This window comes from Erythrolamprus reginae, chromosome 1, assembly GCF_031021105.1.
Source record: "Erythrolamprus reginae isolate rEryReg1 chromosome 1, rEryReg1.hap1, whole genome shotgun sequence".
Taxonomy (NCBI): Eukaryota; Metazoa; Chordata; class Lepidosauria; order Squamata; family Dipsadidae; genus Erythrolamprus; species Erythrolamprus reginae.
Genome location: NC_091950.1, coordinates 158,586,808 through 158,608,482, shown reverse-complemented (window position 1 = coordinate 158,608,482; position 21,675 = coordinate 158,586,808). Strand labels below are relative to the sequence as shown.

The 21,675-nt window shown below is 40.4% G+C and overlaps 1 protein-coding gene across 2 annotated transcripts in view; it reads right to left on the bottom strand.

Moving 5' to 3' along the window:
- The window catches only part of PDIA5 (protein disulfide isomerase family A member 5), a 281,836-nt gene extending 280,804 nt beyond the window's left edge, over window positions 1-1,032 (bottom strand). For both annotated transcript variants that reach the window (XR_011557046.1, XM_070730287.1), the window contains exon 1: window positions 419-1,032. Coding sequence is in view for 1 of the 2 variants with exons in the window: in XM_070730287.1 (XP_070586388.1) it covers window positions 419-601 (183 nt within the window). In the remaining variant the exon portion in view is untranslated. The remainder of the gene's footprint in view (window positions 1-418) is intronic.
- Between the last annotated feature and the right edge of the window lie 20,643 nt (window positions 1,033-21,675).

The window sequence follows — 21,675 nt, the reverse complement described above, 5'->3', positions numbered from 1 at the left end:
CGGTTTCCAAATAAATAAATAAGTCAGTCATTAAACCCCGTAAGAAAGAAGGCGCGTTTAAAGGAACGGGTCCTCTGGAGAATCAAAGCAGGAGCGGGAAGGGCGCCCGGGGTTTCTTCGGAGGCAAAACCACCCCGCCGAGAGAGCCCAACCTCGGCGCCTCCCGTGAGTTAGCCGCCCCCGCCGCTGCCTCCCGAGGCCAAAGAAGTTTTAACTTCTGGCGCTTGCCGGAGCTCCCGCTTTAACTTGCGCCGGCTGCTTCTATGGGTGACACTTGGGCGACAGCCGCACACACACACACACACACCCGACTGTCCCACACAAGCAAGCTCCACCCGGGGTCCCCCGAGCCAAGCAGGCAAACTCGCCCGCTCCGTCCTTCCCACCCAAAAGGAGAAGCCCTCCTCCCGAGGCTTACCAAGAGAGAAAACAGCAGTAGCAGCGGCGGCAGCCTTCTTCTCCCTCCATACAACGGAGCCCCCCTGAAACTGCACCCGGGCTGAGCCATCACCCAGCTCGCTCCGGCTTCAAGCTCCGTCTCCCGCTCGCGCTGCAAGAACGAGCGGCTGCTGCCACGTCTGGTTAAGCATGCGCAATCCATGTGGGGAAAAAGGAGAAGAAGAAAAAAAAACCACACACACGCGCACGGAAAAAATACACCACTGCTTATACCGTACTGGAGCCGAAAGAGTGGTCGGCGAGGTGCATGCTGGGGGCTGTAGTCTCCGCCCGGGTGAGCGCGGCTCGGGTGTGGGCGAGGAAACAGGTGGCAAGAAAGAATCCGAACGCCCGTCCGCCGCCGAATGGGAGGCGCTCATGGTGGGGGTGGGGGTGAGAAGGACTCTAGAAAATGTCCACTTTACTAGAAGAGCCCCTGACTCGCAACAGTTACCCTACGCAGCTAGACTTACAGTCCTAGGTTTAGAAAGCTTAAAACTACGTGGCCTTAAACACGACTTAAGCATAGCCCATAAAATCATCTGCTGCAATGTCCTTCCTGTCAACGGCTACTTCAGCTTCAACCACAACAACACACAAGCACACAACAGATACAAACTTAAAGTAAACCGCTCTAAACTGGACGGCAGGAAATTATTATTATTATTATTATTATTATTATTATTATTATTATTATTGTCAATACAACACAGCAAACGAGATCACTATACTGGATTTCGTATTTCATCACCAGTCAGGCGCTTCCCAAGCACCTAGGACTGCGTGACGTAGCGGCGAATTATGTTTGGCGATCCCAGTAAAGCGGCCTTTTGCAATTGACAGATGGAGATTTTGTCAATTCCGATGGTTTTCAAATGTCCTCTGAGATCCTTTGGTACCACGTCCAGCGTGCCAAGTACCACTGGGATCATTTTCACTGGCTTATGCCAGAGTCGTTGCAGCTCAATTTTTAGATCTTCATATTTCACTAATTTTTCTAGCTGCTTCTCCTCAATTCTGCTGTCCCCTGGGATTGCGATGTCGATGATCCATACTTTCTTTTTCTCCACAATCAGGATGTCTGGTGTGTTAAGCTTCAGAATTCGGTCAGTCGGAAGTCCCACAGTAGTTTTGCTTGCTCGATTTTGACCACTTTTTCGGGCTTATGATCCCAACAGTTCTTTGCCATTGGTAAATGGTAGTTCTGGCACAAGTTCCAGTGGATCATCTGTGCCACAGCATCGTGTCTATGCTTGTAGTCAGTCTGTGCGATCTTTTTGCAGCAGCTGAGTATGTGATCAATTGTTTCATCTGTTTCTTTACAGAGTCTGCACTTTGGATCGTCTGTTGATTTTTCAATTCTGGCTTTGACAGAATTTGTTCTAATGGCCTATTCTTGTGCCGCCAGTATTAGTCCTTCTGTCTCCTTCTTGAGTGTTCTACTTGTAAGCCATGACCAGGTCTTTTCTTTAAGCACTTTGCCTTCAATCTTCTCCAAGAACTGGCCATGCAATGCTTTGTTCCGCCAACTGTCCATACAACATTGAGTTACAGTTTTTCTGTACTGGTCCTTAGTTTGCTTCACCTTGAGAAGCTTCCTATTGTTGACCTCCATCAACGCTGACTCTTTGCTCTCCTTCACATAGTCAGCTAATGCATGCTTCTCTTCTTCCACTGTCTGCTTCACTTGCAAAAGTCCTCTGCCGCTTATTTTCCTTGGTAAATACAGCCTATCAATGTCACTGCGGGGGTGTAGTGCATGATGGATCGTCATTAATTTTCTGGTTTTCCTGTCCAGGTTGTCCAGCTCTGCTTGAGTCCAGTTCACTATGCTAGCTGTGTATCTAATGACTGGTATGACCCACGTATTTATAGCCTTGATAATGTTGCCACCATTCAATTTGCTCTTCAAAATTTTTCTGGTCTTCTGGATATACTCTTTGCTGATCTTTGATATCCACGTTTTTCAGGCTCCGAGTTGTAATAACACTTCATGATTGTGCGAAGTTGTTGTTATTTTATTTTATTTTATTTTATTTTATTTATTTTATTTGTGTGCCGCCCCTTTCCGAAGACTAGGAGCAGCTCACAACACGAATACAGAATACAAATCCAATGATTAAAAAAAAAAGCAAAACAGTTAAAAACCCTTGATTAAAAACACTCATACAACCCAAACAAACCATACATAAAACGGAATGGCTAAGGGGAATCAAATACGACTTTAGGAACCAAGTAATTGGTGCATGGAACTCACTATCTGACTGTAGTTTCTTCACCTAAACCCAGTGAAGGGCTACCAAAATGTTTACTACCACACTGTGGGCGTGGCTTATGCAGGATGCCCTGCATTTTCTTTCAACATCTTTCAGTGTAAATTGGGTGCTCTGGGGTGGAGCTCCATTTTCGCTACCCCACTGCGTTCCCCTCCCCCGTCCAGGCAGTAGCCCACCCCTGCCTAACCCCAAAACTTTACCCTTAGACTATCCACTGTTGACCTCTCCTGATTCCTAAGAGGTCAGTAAGGGGCATGCATAAGTGCACCAGAGTGCCTCCCATCCCTTGTCCTAATGTTTCTCTTTTACTACTATCATGTATATAAATATTATTGTATCTTTGTATACCACCAATACGTACTTGACAAAACAAATTTATTTTTAATTTATTTAATTTATTTTAATTGGATTTGTATGCCACCCCTCTCCGAGGACTCGGGCGGCTCACAGCACATAAAAAACAGTAAAAAAGCAATCCAATTAATAACATAAACAATTGTTTAAAAATTCTAATTTTAAAACTTCAATTAACAAATAAGGACGGTAAGTTGGAGCAAAGAGTTGAGAATGTGGGGAGGGATTTTCAACTGGAAGAGCCTGGGTTCAAATCACATCTCAGATCGGAGTCCTTCCAATGACTGCTATTACACACATACCCTTCAGGGATGGTTTTGTTAATAATGGGTAGGGCTTTGACCCCTTTCTCCCTTTTAGGATCTGAAGGTAACATGATTTGCCTTGTATTAGTCTTCTGTTAGGGGTGTCAATGGCCCTGCAAAGAGATGATTAAAAAGAGCCAGGTTTCTAGTCCAATCATTAGCTTAAAAAAACCCACAGCAAAAACTACAGCGCTTTTTGATAGCGGTCCATAATTTTGCACTTACACCATCATTTTCTGATGTACTGACTCACACACCTATTATGTTAGTAAATTAGAGTTCTAAATTGTTAATGGGTGCTTTTACACCATAGGAGTTCAGGACAGCATACAGCGTTTTTCTCTTTCAATTTCTCTCCCCAGCAATCGTCCTGTGAGGTAAGTTGAGCTGAGAGAATGACTGGTCCAAATTAATGAATTAATTTTCCATGGGGGACAGTAGACTACAGTCTGTCGCCCCATGGCAATCTAACACTCTCTTTTTCAAATAGATACAGAACTGTAAGTCATTCTAACTGTCATATGGCCTTTATACAAGAATATTACCAAGTCAGCCCCCACTGTTTTGTTTAAATTAAGACCACCATCTGAGAACTTGAAAACATGTTTATAGACGCATATAATTCCATGTATTCTGTTAGGTCTTTGAAGTTTTTCCTTCCCTATTTCCCATCTTATAACCCTAAAAGCATTGCAAGCATTTTAACCAACAGCTTGTTAGACAAGACTGTCTTTTGTGGCAGGCAATTAGCTGAGCTCTTGAACCTTGCTACCTGGGATCCTTTTAATAGGTAAAACATACTTTATGCCACAAAACAAGCTCTAGGCAACACTCTCAATAAGAAGAGTTCTGATGCATTGTAGTTACTTTAAGCCTCTACAAGAGTAAAGGGAATCGACAAGTCTGTGATAATCATAGAGGAATGTCACTGCTTTCCATCTCAGGCAAGATCCTTGCACGAATGTTGCTGAACTGCCTGACTGACCACCTGGAACAGGATCGATTACCTGAAGCACAGTGTGGTTTCCGCAAAAAGCATGGCACTGTGGGCATGATCTTTTCAGTATGACAGCTCCAAGAAGTGTCAAGAACAGAATTGTGAATTGTACACCACCTTCGTGGATCTCACTAAGGCTTTTGACACTGTCAAAATTTGGGTGATCTGACAAATTTATCCTGGTGGTACGTCAATTTCATGATGGTATGATGGCTCGTGTGCTGGACAATGAAGAAGCCTTCCATCACAAATGGCGTCAAGCAAAGGTGCATGTTAGCACCGACCTTGTTCACCATAATGTTTTCAGCCATGCTGTCAGATGCCTTCCAGAACAGTTCCTTGGGAGTTTGCCTGAGATACAGGAAACTTCAACCTGTGAAGACTACAGGCTGTCACCAAGATAAAGGAGACTACTTTGAATGCTGGATCAGAGCAGGAAATACAAGCCAGTGTGGATAATTTTGCAGCAGCATGCAACAACTTTGGTCTTCTTATCAACATAAAGAAGACTGAAGTGATACATTAGCCAGCTCCAAAAGCCAAATACCAAGAGCCACCATCATAGTAAAGAGACAAAAGCTTCAAGCAGTGGATTAATTTACATACCTTGGCAGCACCCTTTCCCATGCAGTGACAATTGACATTGAGGTCAACTGCAGAATTGCCAAGGCAAACTATTCATTTGGCAGACTAATGACCAACATGTGGAACCAATGTGGAATAAGCCTTGTTACAAAGCTCAAAGTCTACCGAGCAGTAATGCTAACTACCCTGTTGTATGCCAGTGAGACTTGGACTGTATACAGGAGACATGCTAGGCAATTGAACCACTTGCACATGACCTGCCTCCGTAGAATTCTGAGGATACGGTGGTAGGATAAGGTGACAGACACCGAGGTCCTCTCCAGAGCAGACCTGCCATCAATTCCCACCCTGCTGATGAAATCCCAGACATGCTGGGTAGGCCATGTTGCTAGGATGCCAGACCATTGCATCCAGAAACAGCTCCTCTATGGTGAGCTGTCTAAAGGAAAGCGATCGCATGGGGGACAAAGGAAGTGATACAAAGACATATTGAAAGCCTCCTTCAAGTCAATATCAACATCACCTCCTGGAAAACCCTGGCACAAGATCTACCAACATGGCGCATGCTGATCCACCAAAGCTGCCAAACATCTGAGAAGTGAGCACTCTGCAAAGCCAGAGCTGCAAATGCTGCAACAATGGTGCCCAGACATGTTTGCCCAACATGTGGCAGAATATTTTGTGCCCATATAGGCCTTACCAGCCACCTGCAGACACATCATGTACAGCCCACAACAGATGTCAAGTCCTCTTCAAACACGATGAACGAACATCATCATCACCACATCTAGACTCTAGTGGTAAATATATTATTCTGGCTTTCAGGTATTTTAAAAGAAGATAGCATAAGGGCTGATTAGAAATGTTGCTCTCAATCAGTGTGTTCTATTTAAGGCACTGCTCCACTTTTCTACTTTTAGCTATAAACAGCCAAAAATGATTAGTGCCAAAGAACTGCACAGAAAAATACTTGACATCACCCTGTAAAGTAGAACTGCTGCACTATAGGCAGGATGGGTCAACAAATGAGAAGGATTTGTTTGGTGTGTTTCTTAAGAATCTGCCCATCTAAGTCACTTCTATAATCAACAATACATGGAATTCACTTCAAAACATGCTTACATGTTTAGAAGTGGAAGAATCCTATTCACATCTACTCAGTTAAATCTATATCAATGTGCCCTGAGAGAAAAGCATATAGGAGAACTAGAGAGTAGTTAAGGGGTTGGAGGAGCACTTACCCCTAGCCATAGAAATTCACTGAGAAACTCAGCCCAGTCTACTTTATAATATTTTGTTGTGAGGATAACTGGAAAGAAGGTCCCCATGGAAGCTACTGTACCTTATGCTCATTAAGTTAGAGAAACCAGGAACCGGTGTTCCTTCAACTAGAGGAAACCATTATGTAAACACTGAGCTGGTACATTCAAGGTTGAGAGAAGATCTTCCTACAGTCCATCAACTAGTAACTGTGGAAGGAAAATACTGGGGCTGACCTGCCTGAAGAGAGCTGGATTTTTTCCAGCCTTGATTGAATTGGGAACCGGCCAAAATTTCAGATAAACAAATGAAGCTCAGCCCTTCCAGAATCAATCTGCATAACCTTCATTTTGATAATTATAGCTGAATGATTAATTAATTACTACATTCTCCAAATCATGTACATGTAAAGAGCAAGTTGGACAGTAACCCCTGCTAGGAATGCTAATGGCAGGGAGGGAAGTAATAGATAATGCATCCAAATTGGTCACTGTAGAATCAGGAAAATGTTCCTGGAAATCTATCTTACTTTCAAGCCCATCATAAAGATGTTTTAATCAATCATGAGTCACTTAGGGTTTCTTTATGATTTCATAGGAGAGTGCCCATCTTAATAAGATGTGGTCTTATAATAATTATCGAAGACTGTCTCTGTGAGCATCAGTGTACATGAGCTAAGGCAATCTGTATATTATAGCACTTACGAACCATTCCAATAATCCCAGTTACTACAATCTCTGCTTACCTTACTGTTCTGTCGGGCTCTCTGGTAGACTTCTCCCAACAATTCACAGGTACAAATTTCAGACACAAACACGTTTGAAAATTCAAAACAATGTTCTTTATAATGAAAATTCACTTAAACTAAGCCCTCTTTTGGTATAGCAAAGAGCACTCGTCTCCAAACAAACTGGTAATTTGTACAAGTCCCTTATCAGTTCTGTGATACTTAGCTTGCAGCTGTGAGGCAATTCACAGTCCTTCTTCTTTCAGAAAGTGAAACACACTTTGCTCTGGTTTAGTTTCAAAGCGGGGGGAAATCAGGACACAAAAGGTCAAAGTCAGTAAAGCAGTCACGAAACACAACGATCAGATAATCCTTCACAATGGCCAAACCCACAGGCTGCTATTTATAGCAGCCTCACTAATTACCACAGCCCCACCCAACCACAGGTGGCCTCATTTTCTTTGATAATAATCTCTCAGTTGTTGTTGTCTATGCATCGCTCTCCACACGTGTGGCTGTATCATTAACTCTTGTTCTGAATCCAAGGAGGAGCTAGATAATTGATCTCCTTCTGAGCTGTCTGCCACACTCTCCTCCTCCCTGTCACTCATGTCTTCTTGGTCAGAGGAGCCTTCATCAGCAGATTCCACCGGGGGGGGGGGGCAAAACAGGCCTGCAGCATGTGGATGTCTCCCCCACATCCACAGTCCTTGGGGCAGGAGCTGGACCAGAGCTAACCACAACACCTTACTAGACCTGAGCCAGCATCATCCAGGTCCTGCCAATAAAACAATGCCATCTCATGGGGCCCAGGAGTTGTGCCTTCCTTGTCACTGGGCTGCCCCAGATAGTTATTGTTATCTGTTGAGGTTTGAATTGAATGAACCTGTTTACTCCAAGGTCCCCTCTGCAAAGCAGGAAAACCAAGACTGCTGATTGGTGGAATCAGCCGGCAGTCCTCTATTTAAAGAAAAGTGTTTCCCAGCTGCTTCCTTTGCTGGATCTATGACTTCTACAAGAAAGAGCTGTTAGTTACTTCTGTCTCCAAGTCTCTTCAGTACCAGAACTTAACAGTTATAAATAATCCTAACAACTGGGTTCTTCTTTCAATACTAGGCCAGGATGCAGACCCGCTTAATAATGTGTATTTGGAATTTGCTTCCTGCTTGGGAATGTGTTAATGGATTTTTATTTTATTTTTTTGCCCTCTGTAACATGGTGCTTTCAATTCTTTGAAAGCCATCCAGAGTCATTTGATGAATTGGCAGGCTGGAAACCAAATAAATAAAGCAAGTACGGGTCTACAGTTTTTCAGATGGTGTGTTTTATCATTACACAGCCGGCCATACTTCACAAACCACAAGACTAACTCAAAATATTATTTTTAAAATGTACATCACGCTCAATCCCAAGGCTGTATGTAGCTTGCTCAGACAGGGTAAAAAGCAACAGTTAAAACTACTCCATACCCCTCCAGGACTATAACTGACCTAGTTAAAAGGGTATGTTTTAAGCCTCTTCCTCAAGTGTAAAAGAGGAAAGCAACCTCAAGTCCTTCTCAAAATCATTCCACAATGTAAACTAAACCTTACCACAGAGAAAACAGAATTACTGAAATATATGGGTGAGCGAATCTGTTAGATGTTAAGAACTCAGAGTCCTGACAACAATGTGAGAGCCAAGAGTCCTATAGTTCAGAGGTCTCCAACCTTGGCAACTTTATGAAGTGTGGACTTCAACTCCCAGAATTCCTCAGCCAGCCATGCTGGCTGTGGAATTCTGGGAGTTGAAGTCCACACCTCATAAAGTTGCCAAGGTTGGAGACCTCTAGTATAGTTCATTTGGGTGTAAACTTGTGAATTAATCCAAAGAAGAACTGGCAAATTGTGTGTAAAATAGTCAAGGAAAGGGATATCATACAATCTGTGATACTTTAGAATTGCTTTTTTGAATCTGCAGTATATCCAGTCTTATCTGCACAATCCTTGTTCAGAGTTTCGACCAGCCAATAGTAAAAACGGCACTCTATTAATATATTGGCGTTGGCATCCTTCACTCTCGAAAGACCATGGTATCATGCTCTAGACTCACCAGAGCACAAAGCCTGTGTAGGTTAGTATAGAGGATAGACTGTTATCCAAGAAGCAGATCCCCCCCTCTTCAGGTCTCTGAAATAATCCAATGGAATGACAAAGCCCAATACAGACTGGATACAATTCAGCTATGTCACAGAAGTTATCAGAACATGGCTTTACACAGTCACGAACTACTTCTGGGGCTTCAGCTCCGGATTTTGCCTCAAGGTTTACTCCTGAAGCTTTTTCCAATGATGGATATAGCCACAAGCCAGTGAAGGTTGAGACCACATTTGGAATACTGTGTTCAGTTCTGGAGACCTCACCTACAGAAAGATATTGACAAAAATTGAACGGGTCCAAAGATGGGCTATAAGAATGGTGGAAGGCCTTAAGCATAAAACGTATCAGGAAAGACTTAATGAACTCAATCTGTATAGTCTGGAGGACAGAAGGAAAAGTGGGGACATGGTCGAAACATTTAAATATGTCAAAGGGTTAAATAAGGTTCAGGAGGGAAGTGTTTTTAATAGGAAAGTGAACACAAGAACAAGGGGACACAATCTGAAGTTAATTGGGGGAAAGATCAAAAGCAACATGAGAAAATATTATTTTACTGAAAGAGTAGTAGATCCTTGGAACAAATTTCCAGCAGACATGGTTGGTAAATCCACAGTAACTGAATTTAAACATGCCTGGGATAAACATAGATCCATCCTAAGATAAAATACAGAAAATAGTATAAGGGCAGACTAGATGGACCATGAGGTCTTTTTCTGCCGTCAGTCTTCTATGTTTCTATGAAGGTTTGCAGTCAGAGTTTTCCTTCTCCTAGTGGTTGACCAGGGCATCTTTCGTGTCTTGCTGTGCCACATCATTTGCAGAGACCGCCTTCATGACTGTTGACCTAGTAGATTTCATCTGCTCAGTCCACCAGAATCTGTCTTCACATGCTTGGGATAGACAAGTCCCTATCTCGCCAAAGGTCAGTGACCCATCGGCTACTCTCAATCTGGTTTGGCCAGCCTGTCAAAGCTGTTGTCCGGGTTGTGGCCACTGTGCATGCTACAGCTACTAGGAGCCACTGGTGAGAGCTGAGTCACAGGTGGGGACCAAAGTTGAAGGAGCTGCTCTTAAAACTGCCCTAAAAAGCTGCCGTAAATAAACATAACATGCCCCTACACCAGAGGTGCTACCCCTCCCTGAGCACCCCATACACCCCATTTAAAATATTATATTGGGCATGGATTTGAGGAAAGTATACTGAAAATGCAAGTACAGAAATACTTCTCCAATTGCAGATGCGATTTTAACTAGACTAGCAAACACAAGTACCTTTTATCTGCCTGCCGTTGTTAAATAGGTTTCCATGCAAATCATAAAGGCTATTATCCCAGCCTGTGTATGCTGGTCCAGTTTCGCGTGTAATTTCAAAACCTTCATTGAAGATTAGAACCCTTATGTGATTCCTTTTCTGTCAAATTGCTTACACCTTCAGATATTTCTATAGTGTAGCCGCTGCTCTCAAAAAATGGAAATGCAACCTCACTGTGAAAATTTTGCCAGAAAAGGTTGGCAGAAAAGTTTTAATCAGAGGTATGCCCTGAAAAAGGCAGAAAGATGGAGCAAAGGCATCTTTTAACACAGCTTAGGCTTACTTTTATTAAAATTTTAAACTACATTTGCAACTTGGAGCAAAATAACATTGCGTGTTGGATTTTTCCTACTATAGGGTTACAGCTTTTACACAATTTTCATCCAGAGATTTCAAAAAACGATTTAGAGAATATACAGTAATTCATATCTTAATCCTTTGGTAAGATTAAGTAGAGTTCCAACAGCTCTCCCTAAACAATTCAGCAAATCAATGGAGGGGGGGGGAAACAGTTTTATTGAGTTACAGCCCAGATCAAGCCACACAGATGCATTTTGGATAGCTAGCCCTCTGAGTTTCTTCTAATAACTTAAGCTGTTTTTCCTGCTTCGTGGGTAGATTCATTATTGCTGAAATTCTCCTGCCATATAGTTGGGATTTGTTTGGAAATATGCTCATAAAGTAATGCTGTTCTTCAAGTGCATATGTGACATTTTTTTTTACTATTGTTCATTTTCACTTCTTCTTTTGTGACATTGATCTTAGTTTTCAGCCAAACCTGATTTTCCCCCTTCAGCTGCCTATTTCATCTCAGTCCTTATCTATCTATCTATCTATCTATCTATCTATCTATCTATCTATCTATCTATCTATCTATCTTTCTATCTTTCTATCTATCTATCCTTCTTTCTTTCTTTCTATCTTTCTATCTATCTATCTATCTTTCTTTCTTTCTTTCTTTCTTTCTATCTTTCTATCCATCCATCCATCCGCCCGCCCATCCTTCTTTCTTTCTTTCTTTCTTTCTTTCCTTCCATCCATCCATCCATCCATCCATCCATCCATCCATCCATCCATTTATCAGGTCAAGTACGTATTGGTAATATACATGCATATAACACTGTTTATATACATGAGATGGGTACTAACATTAGCACAGGGATAGTAGACATGCTGGTGCAGTTATGCGCCCCCCTTACTGACCTCTTAGGAATCAGGTGAGGTCAACAGTGGATAGCCTAAGGGTAAAGTTTTGGGGGTATGGTGACGAAACTACAGAGTCAGGTAGTGAATTCCAGGCATTAACTATTTGGTTACTAAAGTCGTATTTCCTGCAGTCAAGTTTAGAGCGGTTTATTTTAAGTTTGTATCCGTTGTGTGCTCATGTGTTGTTGTGGTTGAAGCTGAAGTAGTCATTGACAGGAAGGACGTAGTAGCAGATGATTTTATGAGCTATGCTTAGGTCGTTTCGAAGGTGAAGTAGTTCTAGGCTTTCTAAGCCTAGGATTTAAAGTCTGGTTGCGTAAGATATTCTGTTGTGAGTAGAGCAGGCTCTTCTCTGGACACTTTCTAATGTATTTATGTCCAAAATGCAGTGTGGGTTCCAGACAGATGAGTTGCATTTGAGGATTGGTCTGGCAAAAGTTTTGTATGCTCTGGTTAGTAGTGTGGTGTTAACGGGGAAGAAGCTACATAAGATTGAAGTCTTTTTGGTGATATTGTTGCAGTGAACTTTGGCACTTAGGTCATTTGATATGAGTACTGTATTCCAAGGTTTTTTACAGAGTAGGGGTTGTCTTCAAGATCTTTTCTATTCAGCTTGTATTTGGTGTTCTGATTCTTTTTGCCAATGTGTAGGACAGAGCATTTGTTGGTTGAGATTTGGAGTTTATTTATTATTTATTTATTTATTAGATTTGTATGCCGCCCCTCTCCGGAGACTCAGAGCGGCTCACAACAATAAAACAGTACAAATCCAATAGTTTTTTTAAAAAAACAATTTAAAACCCTTAATATAAAAAACAATCATACATCTCATACAGACCATACGTAAAGCGAAGACATCCCAGGGGTTGCCAGATGTTTGATCATTCCGACACAAAGTCAAGGTCTTTGTGGAGGATAGCAGTGTTATTGGTGGCGTCAAAGAGTTTTACATCATCGGTGAAGAGAACAAAGTTGCTTGTAATATGATCGCAAAGGTCATTTATATAGAGTATGAAGAATGTTGGTCCTAATACGCTGCCTTGGGACACACCGCTGTTAACAGGAACAGGATTAGATATGGCGCTCCCTATTTTGACCACTTGTTGTCTGTTTGATAGGAACACAGTTATCCAGTCATGTAGGGGTCCAGAGATGCCTTAGGATTTCAGTTTTAGAAATAGTTTATCATGAACCACTGAGTTGAAGGCTTTACAGAAGTCTATATAAATTGCATCTATTGATTTGTCCTGATTGATATGTATAATCCATATCTTTTTGCAGTGTAGGAGTTGCAGGCTACAGGATAATTTTTTTTCCTGAAACCAAATTGTATGTTAGAGAGTAGATTCGGAGAGGGGCGGCATACAAAACTAATAAATTTAATTTAATTTAATTTAATTATTAGTTTCGAGATGGAGGGTAATGGATTGGTTTATGATTGATTTCATGACTTTGCATGTGATGCAGTATAAGAGATTGGTCTGTAGTTTTCTACTAGACTGGAATCTTCTTTTTTGAAGATGGGGATGACCATGGCTTGTGACCATAGGTTTGGTAGGGAACTGGTCCTAAAGGATTTTTCAAAGATTATGCTTAGTGGTTCAGCTATTTAGGAAGTATGCACATAGTCCATCAGGCCCAATTGATAGAGGAGGTTTTTCAACTACAGCCCATTTTCTCTTTGTCATGATAGAAAGGGGCTTACTAATCATTGCAGCCCTTTATGCATTTTTGTAGAAATTGATTTAGTAAGATCCCTTTTGAACAGGATAAGGTTGTAGTTGCATATAGGAAATGCATTCTTGCTCTCCACATTATCCATCTCTAGAATTTTTGTTTCTTTCCACACCTTTATTCTGATTCTACTTTTAAGGCTTAGAATTCTACTGAATTAAAATTCTCTTCACTCAATCTTGATTAGGCAGAGAAGTAAAGTTAAACCAACATGAATAAACTGTATACATGGATAGAGAAAAAGAAGAAGTAAAAAATGAATATTAGGTGTGCACAATAGTAGTATGGTTAGGATTTAATTTTTGTGTTTGCACTTTGCTTATATACGAAGTTTATTTTTCTTTTATAATAAGGTAACATAAAATTTCTTCTTTTCACTTAAAGTAATAGGTTGATTTAAGATATAGAAACATAGAAACATAGAAGTCTGACGGCAGAAAAAGACCCCATGGTCCATCTAGTCTGCCCTTATACTATTTTCTGTATTTTATCTTAGGATGGATATATGTTTATCCCAGGCATGTTTAAATTCAGTTACTGTGGATTTATCTACCACGTCTGCTGGAAGTTTGTTCCAAGGATCTACTACTCTTTCAGTAAAATAATATTTTCTCATGTTGCTTTTGATCTTTCCTCCAACTAACCTCAGATTGTGTCCCCTTGTTCTTGTGTTCACTTTCCTATTAAAAACACTTCCCTCCTGGACCTTATTTAACCCTTTAATATATTTAAATGTTTCGATCATGTCCCCCCTTTTCCTTCTGTCCTCCAGACTATACAGATTGAGTTCATTAAGTCTTTCCTGATACGTTTTATACTTAAGACCTTCCACCATTCTTGTAGCCCGTCTTTGGACCCGTTCAATTTTGTCAATATCTTTTTGTAGGTGAGGTCTCCAGACTGAACACAGTATTCCAAATGTGGTCTCACCAGCGTTCTATATAGCGGGATCATAATCTCCCTCTTCCTGCTTGTTATACCTCTAGCTATGCAGCCAAGCATCCTACTTGCTTTCCCTACTGCCTGACTGCACTGTTCACCCATTTTGAGACTGTCAGAAATCACTACGCCTAAATCCTTTTCTTTTGAAGTATTTGCTAACACAGAACTGCCAATACAATAGTCAGATTGAGGATTCCTTTTCCCCAAGTGCATTATTTTACATTTGGAAACATTAAACTGCAGTTTCCATTGCTTTGACCATTTATCTAGTAAAGCTAAATCATTTACCATATTGCCGACGCCTCCAGGAATATCAACCCTATTGCACACTTTAGAGTCATCGGCAAATAGGCAAACCTTCCCTACCAGACCTTCCCCTATGTCACTCACAAACATATTAAAAAGAATAGGACCCAGAACAGACCCTTGTGGCACACCGCTTGTAACCTGACTCTGCTCAGAATACTCGCCATTCACAACAACCCTCTGGTGTCTATGCTTCAGCCAGCTGCAAATCCATTGAACTATCCAGGGATTAAGTCCAATCTTCACTAATTTATCTATCAGCTCTTTATGTGGAACCGTATCAAAGGCTTTGCTGAAGTCCAGGTAGGCAATATCCACGGCACCACCTTCATCCAACACCTTTGTGACATAGTCAAAGAAATCAATGAGATTAGTCTGACATGATTTGCCTTCAGTAAAGCCATGCTGATTTGGGTCCAATAATTTATTGTTTTTTAGGTGCTGATTTATCCTCTTTTTGAGTAGAGTCTCCATCATTTTAACTACCACTGATGTCAAGCTAACTGGCCTGTAGTTACCAGCTTCTTCTCTACTGCCCTTCTTGTGAATAGGCACAACACTGGCCATTCTCCAATCCTCAGGAACATCTCCTGTTAACAAGGATTGGTTAAACAAATCAGTCAGGGGGGTAGCAATGACAGATCTGAGTTCTTTAAGAACTCTGGGGTGGATGCCATCTGGACCCATTGCCTTATTTATCTTTAATCGTTCAAGTTCTTCTAAGACATCGGCTTCTAAGATCACTGGAGCTGAATCCGTACAGTTGGAGGCAATGCTATATCCCTCTATAGTATTATTTTGTAAGGTGTCTTTTGAGAAAACTGAACAGAAATAGCTATTGAAATGGTCAGCGATCTCCTTATTCCCATTAATGCATGTATTTTTCCCGGTACTAAGCTTCGTGATGCCGCAGTTTTTCTTCTTGTTATCACTAATATATCTGAAGAAGGTTTTATCCCCCTTCTTTAGAGATTTGGCAATTTCTTCCTCTTTTGAGGCTTTAGCAGCATATATTATCTGTTTCGCCTCCTTCTGTCTCATTTTATACACCTCCCTATCAGCTATACTTCCAGACTCTTTATACCTCCTATAGGCAGCCTTTTTTTCATTGACTATAGTCCTTACATCATTGCTAAACCATAGCGGTTTCTTCTTCCTTTTACCTTTAGTTATTTGTCTTACATACAGTCCAGTGGCTTTTAAGATGGCCTTTTTAAATACAGTCCACTGGGTGCTCGCTCCTGCCATTTTATCCCTCCCCTTTAATTCATTATCTAAATATTCCCCCATTGCATTAAAATTTGTTTTTTACATCATTGCTAAACCATAGCGGTTTCTTCTTCCTTTTACCTTTAGTTATTTGTCTTACATACAGTCCAGTGGCTTTTAAGATGGCCTTTTTAAATACAGTCCACTGGGTGCTCGCTCCTGCCATTTTATCCCTCCCCTTTAATTCATTATCTAAATATTCCCCCATTGCATTAAAATTTGTTTTTCTGAAATCCAATACTTTGGTTGCATTATAGGATTGCTCACAATGAGTTTTTACATCAAACCACAAACATAGATGGTCACTGCAACCTAAATTTTCTCCCACCTTGACATCTGAAACCCAATTCCCATTCGTAAAAACTAAATCTAGAATATTCTCCCCTCTAGTTGGTGTCTTAACCAGCTGTGCCAGAGCTGCTCCTGTAAAGGCCTCTACTATATTCTTACTTTTGCATGTAAGGGCACTGGGGATATTCCAGTCAACATCAGGCATGTTGAAATCACCCATAACCACAATATCTCCCTTTACTGCCATTTGGGTAATTTCATCCACCATCTTGTTGTCATATTCCTCAGATTGCCCTGGAGGCCTATAGATCACCCCAATTCTAATGACAGAACCGTCTTTATTTTGCATGCAAATCCAGAGGGTCTCTAGATCTTGACATGTATTTTGAATTAGTGTTGTTTTTAGAGTTTCTTTAACATAAATGGCTACTCCACCTCCCCTTCTCTCTATTCTATCCTTCCTATACAGTGTATATCCTGGTATGGATATTTCCCATTCATTAGAATCCTTAAACCATGTCTCAGTTAATAATGTATTCTTTTTCTGTATTGTAATTTGACTTCTTGAGTAAGAGGGGTAGCTGCAACCCCATTTTATGTTAAGTGTGTGTTTGTATGTTTGTCAATTTTAAGAACATTAATAAAGTTTATTGGAAAAAAATAAAATAAATAAACCAACATGAATTTTTCTGTTTCCATTTCTAATTTCAGTTATCCTGTACCCTGACTTATTACTGGACATTGTGTCCCAATTTTATGTGTGCAAGGCACACTGAGTAAAATGATTGGCAGAAAGAGAAGACATTCTGTTCCTTCTAAACTGCACATTTTATTCCAGACCTTCTAATATTAGAATGGTTTGTAACCCTGGCTTGGCTAAATTGGATTCCCTTCCTCCACTTTTTTTGGTGAAGTAGAAAATAGACAAGCCTGAGTCAACTCTGCAAGCTTCTTGCCCCATCATTTTTTAGCCTGTTTTCTAATGCAGTGGGGAAAGGATTTTTTTGCTAGATGAATATTTTACTAATAGTCTGTAGAAGTGCAGAGGTGATGTGCCTAGAGGATTTGTGAAACTCCAAGATTCTGGGTAGAGTTATAATACTGTAATAGGAAATATAAAAAGGAATAGGTGATAAAGTGATGAAATGAAGAATAAGAAAAATAAGGAAAGTAATAAGAAAAAAAATGCCTATAAAATTACTGCCTAATATAAGCATGTGAGAAATATAGTTGCAGATAATTAAATAATGAAAAGAGCAGAAGAAATGTAGAATTATTTTGATGAAATTAAAAAAAAAACATTTTGAAGGTGAGGACAAATTGCCCCCAGCCAAGTTTGGGCATTAAGAATAAAGATGATGAAATTATTTGGTATGAAACCAAAGGAGGAAATAATGAAAGCAGCATGTTAGAGATCTGATGGTGATGTGTTGAAAAATGGAATTTTAACAAAAATTAACTTCAAAAAGGTTGGATAAATGTCATAATATGCCACAAGGATGTTGAAAAATGGAAGGTTGCAGGTATAGATGGTGTGATTGCTGGGAAATGTGATGGGTGACAGGAAGAAAAAATATTGGGAAATACCACATGACTTGATTTTAGGTGGGTAGTTATAGATAGGGGAGAATTTTTTCAGCAAGTCATTGAGAAATGAATGTGAGGAAAAACGTTCCTTGCACATTTGTTATATAAAGCGAATGATACCATGAATAGAATAAAATTATGAATCTTTTCCATGAATATGGAATTAAAAGTTGGTTGCTGGATGTAATTGGAGCAATATACATGGAGAGTAATGCATGAGTGAGAATAACTAGAATGCTTAGCAAACAGTTCAGCCTTGAAAAGGGAGTAAGACAAGGATGACTGATGACTCTTTGGTTATTTAGTGCATTTATGGATAAGTGCATGTGTTAAGTTTAATGTAGGTTGAAAGAAACTTTGCTGGGTATAATAGCATGCTTCTAGATGGGGAAGTGAGAAAGTTAACTGTGTCCAGAGTAATATAAAATAAATTTAATGCAACAGGTTAGGGGTAATTAAGAAGTTGCATTGTAAAATAGGAAGAGTGAACCAGATGCAAATAGATGATGAATGTAGGTGATTTGAATATAAAGTGAGCAACCAGCGAATGGTTTGTTCATGTAGGAAGAATGAGGATCAAATTGTAAAATAAATATTTCAAGGAAGAGTAAATGGCCATGAAGGAGATAAAGACCAAGAAAACAAAAATTGGATGGAGATAAGACTCTCCAATCAGAGGAAGTGAGATAAAAAAGATATATCTCAAAAGGCATTGTATGAATGTGATGGGGGGGGGGGGGGAGATGGTTTAAGTAGACTGAAAGCATAGACAAGTACAATGCATGATGCTGCAGCAAGCTGATTTTAGCAATGTTTCCTTTTCTTATCCCATTCCAATTTCTCTGGCTTGCTATTTCCTTATCTAAACACTGCTTAATGTTGCTTATGCCATAACAGAATACCAGGATGGGTATATATAGTATGTATTAAGGGAGACTGATAGACCCTATACTCTCTTTCTGAGCATGTCTGCAAATCCACTGAGCACAACTCCCTCCTTTATCTTTCATTCTACTTTGGCGGAAGGTGATGGGGGAGGAAAAAGATTTTTTTATCTCCATCTTTCTCCAAACCATTATGTCTTACATTCACTTTGCAACCATGAGAGATTAATCTCGGACAGGTTCTATGTTTGTAATTTCCCTAAAAGAAAAGGTCTTGTTCAGTTTTCCTCCATTATGTTCCGTTTAGGAAGTAATTGTTCTAAAAATGACAAGAATCGCAGGATTTTTTTTGATAAATTGTGGGAATAATGTATTGTGGGAGTTGGAGAGGGAAATAACATAGGTTCTCAATCAAGACATTCTTTTTAAAGGGTTGGATGTTATAATAAAGCATAACAATTCAAAAGGTCACGAGATTTCTCATAGCCTGGGAGAAAGGAGCTTGCCAAGTAGTGATGGGTGAACCCAACGGTGTTCGGGTTCGGCAAGTTCGGACAAACTTTACGCAAAATTCGGCCGAACCCGAACCGAACCCGAACTCAAACCCGAACGGGGAATCCCTCCCATGAAGAGATTCTGGGGGTGGAGCTTTGATGTCACCAGCAGATTGCTAAGGACACCAAGGTGATCACTTCCTGGATTCCATGGAATCCAGGAAGTGATCACCTTGGTGTCCTTAGCAACCTGCCGGTGATGTCAAGGCTTCGAACGCCAAACACGACTCCGAACTTTTCCTGAAGTTTGAAAAAAAATCGGATTCGTGTTCGGCATACCGAACACCGCAAAATTCAGTACGGACCTGAATTGTGTGGGTTCGGTTCACCCATCACTACTGCCAAGTGTATAGGGAAGTTTAGGACAAGAGGAAGAGACTGAGTTTCTTTCATCAGGACATTTGGCCAGGTAGCTAATATCCATTTTCTTTCCTTCATCCTCTGGCAAACTTTTGGGGAATTAAAAAATGGGAAAATACATTTAAAAGTGTGGGGGGGGGGGAACAGAGGAGGAAGAGCACATCCTTAAAAAAAAAACCTTCTTCTGATCAAATTTAGTTTCTTGATGTTTAAAACAAGGAGAAAATTATATTCCCTTTCCTTCCACTACTGCCAGGCTAAATGGTGAGATTTTTCTTATCATTCCTATCATCCTTTTCCTCCCACTTAGGACTGTATGACTGTAACTTGTTGCTTGTATACTAATTTTTTTATTAATATTGATTGTTTCTTCATTGCTTATTTGACCCCTACTATAATCATTGTGTTGTACCTCATGATTCTTGACAAATGTATACTTTCTTTTATATACACTGAGAGCATATGCACGAAGACAAATTCCTTCTGTGTCCAATCACACTTGGCCAATAAGAAATTCTATTCTAAAAACAAAAGAAAGGCAGAATGCTTTCTTGCTTTTGAGGCAGGTGGGGAACCAAAGTCTTGACTTATTTTGTTGGTGTTCATTACTTTAGTCCTAAGCCATAGCCAGCCCAGGAGACTCAATTGGTAATCAGCCCGGGAGATATTTTTTATTTCCATTCAGCTTTCAGGGAGACAAAAGGGTCACTTTAGAGGCTGATGTGGATAGAGTATTGCAACAGTATTAAATATCTAATAGAGATTCCTCTATTTATATCTCTCATTGCTCAGGTGACCACCTCAAACATAATGAAGGATGGTAAAGGTCATAGAGTGTATCCATTTTAAAGCTGTTCTTAAACAGTATGGCAGTAGGACAGGGATGTCAAACTTGCATCATCACTTCAAGTAATGTATCGTGACTTCTCCCCTTTGCTAAATGGTGTGGGCTTGGCTAGTGTTTGACACATCTGGGCTGCAGGCTGCGAGACTGACAGCCCTGCAATAAGGAGGAGAAACCCCACTTTAGCATCTGGACAATCAATGATTATTTGTTTGTTTGTTTGTTTTGTCAAGTAGCTATTAGTGGTATACAAAAATACAATAATATTTATATACATGATACTAGTAAAAGAGAAATATTAGGACAGGGGACGGAAGGCACTCTGGTGCACTTATGCATGCCCCCTTACTAACGCTAGGGAATCGGGAGAGGTCAACAGTGGATGGTCTAAGGGTAAAGATTTGGGGGTTAGGTGATGATACTACAGAGTCTGGTAGTGAGTTCCATGCATGAACTACTCAGTTATTTAAAGTTGTATTTCCTGCAGTCAAGTTTAGAGTGGTTTACATCTGTTGTGTGCTCGTGTGCTCGTGTGTTGTTGTGGTTGAAGCTGAAGTGTCCTTCAGTGTCATTGACAGGAAGGACACTGTAGCAAATGATTTTATGGGCTATGCTTACGTCGTGTTTAAGGCAACATAGTTCTAAGCTTTCTAAACCTAGGATTGTAAGCAGTGTTCCCTCTAATTTTTTGGGAGGGTGGGCGGAAAAGTATAGTGTCTGAGCGGCAGTAAATAAATAAACAAACAAACAAATAAATAAAAAACCCACCCTGTTTTGCCTCAGAGAATTTCAAAATAAAATACTGTACTGTGTGTCTATAACAGTGAGCTCATAATAGGGCAACTCTATCAATATCAAAATGCCACTTAAATAGTTGAGCTAGTTTCAAACTAGATTTTGATTTTCTTTCTCTCTTCCTTACTCCCATTCTTTTTCTTTCTCTTTTCCTTCCTCTCTTTTTTCTATCTGTTTCTCTCTCTTCCTCTCTTCCTCTCTCTCTCCTTCCCTCTCACTCTTTCCCTCTCGGCTTCTGGGCAGGTTTGGAAAATTCTGAGTTGATGATGATTTTTAAGTGAGCGATTGCTCACTGCTCAGCTTAGAGGGAACTATGATTGTAAGTCTAATTTCATAGGATATTCTGTTGCAAGTGGAGAAGTGGAGTTCTCTTCTAGTAAAGTATCTCTGGACATTTTCTAGAGTGTTTATGTCTGAAATGTGGTGTGGGTTCCAGACAGATGAGCTGTATTCAAGGATTGCTCTGGCAAAAGTTTTGAATGCTCTGGTTTTGTATGCTCCGGTATGCTCT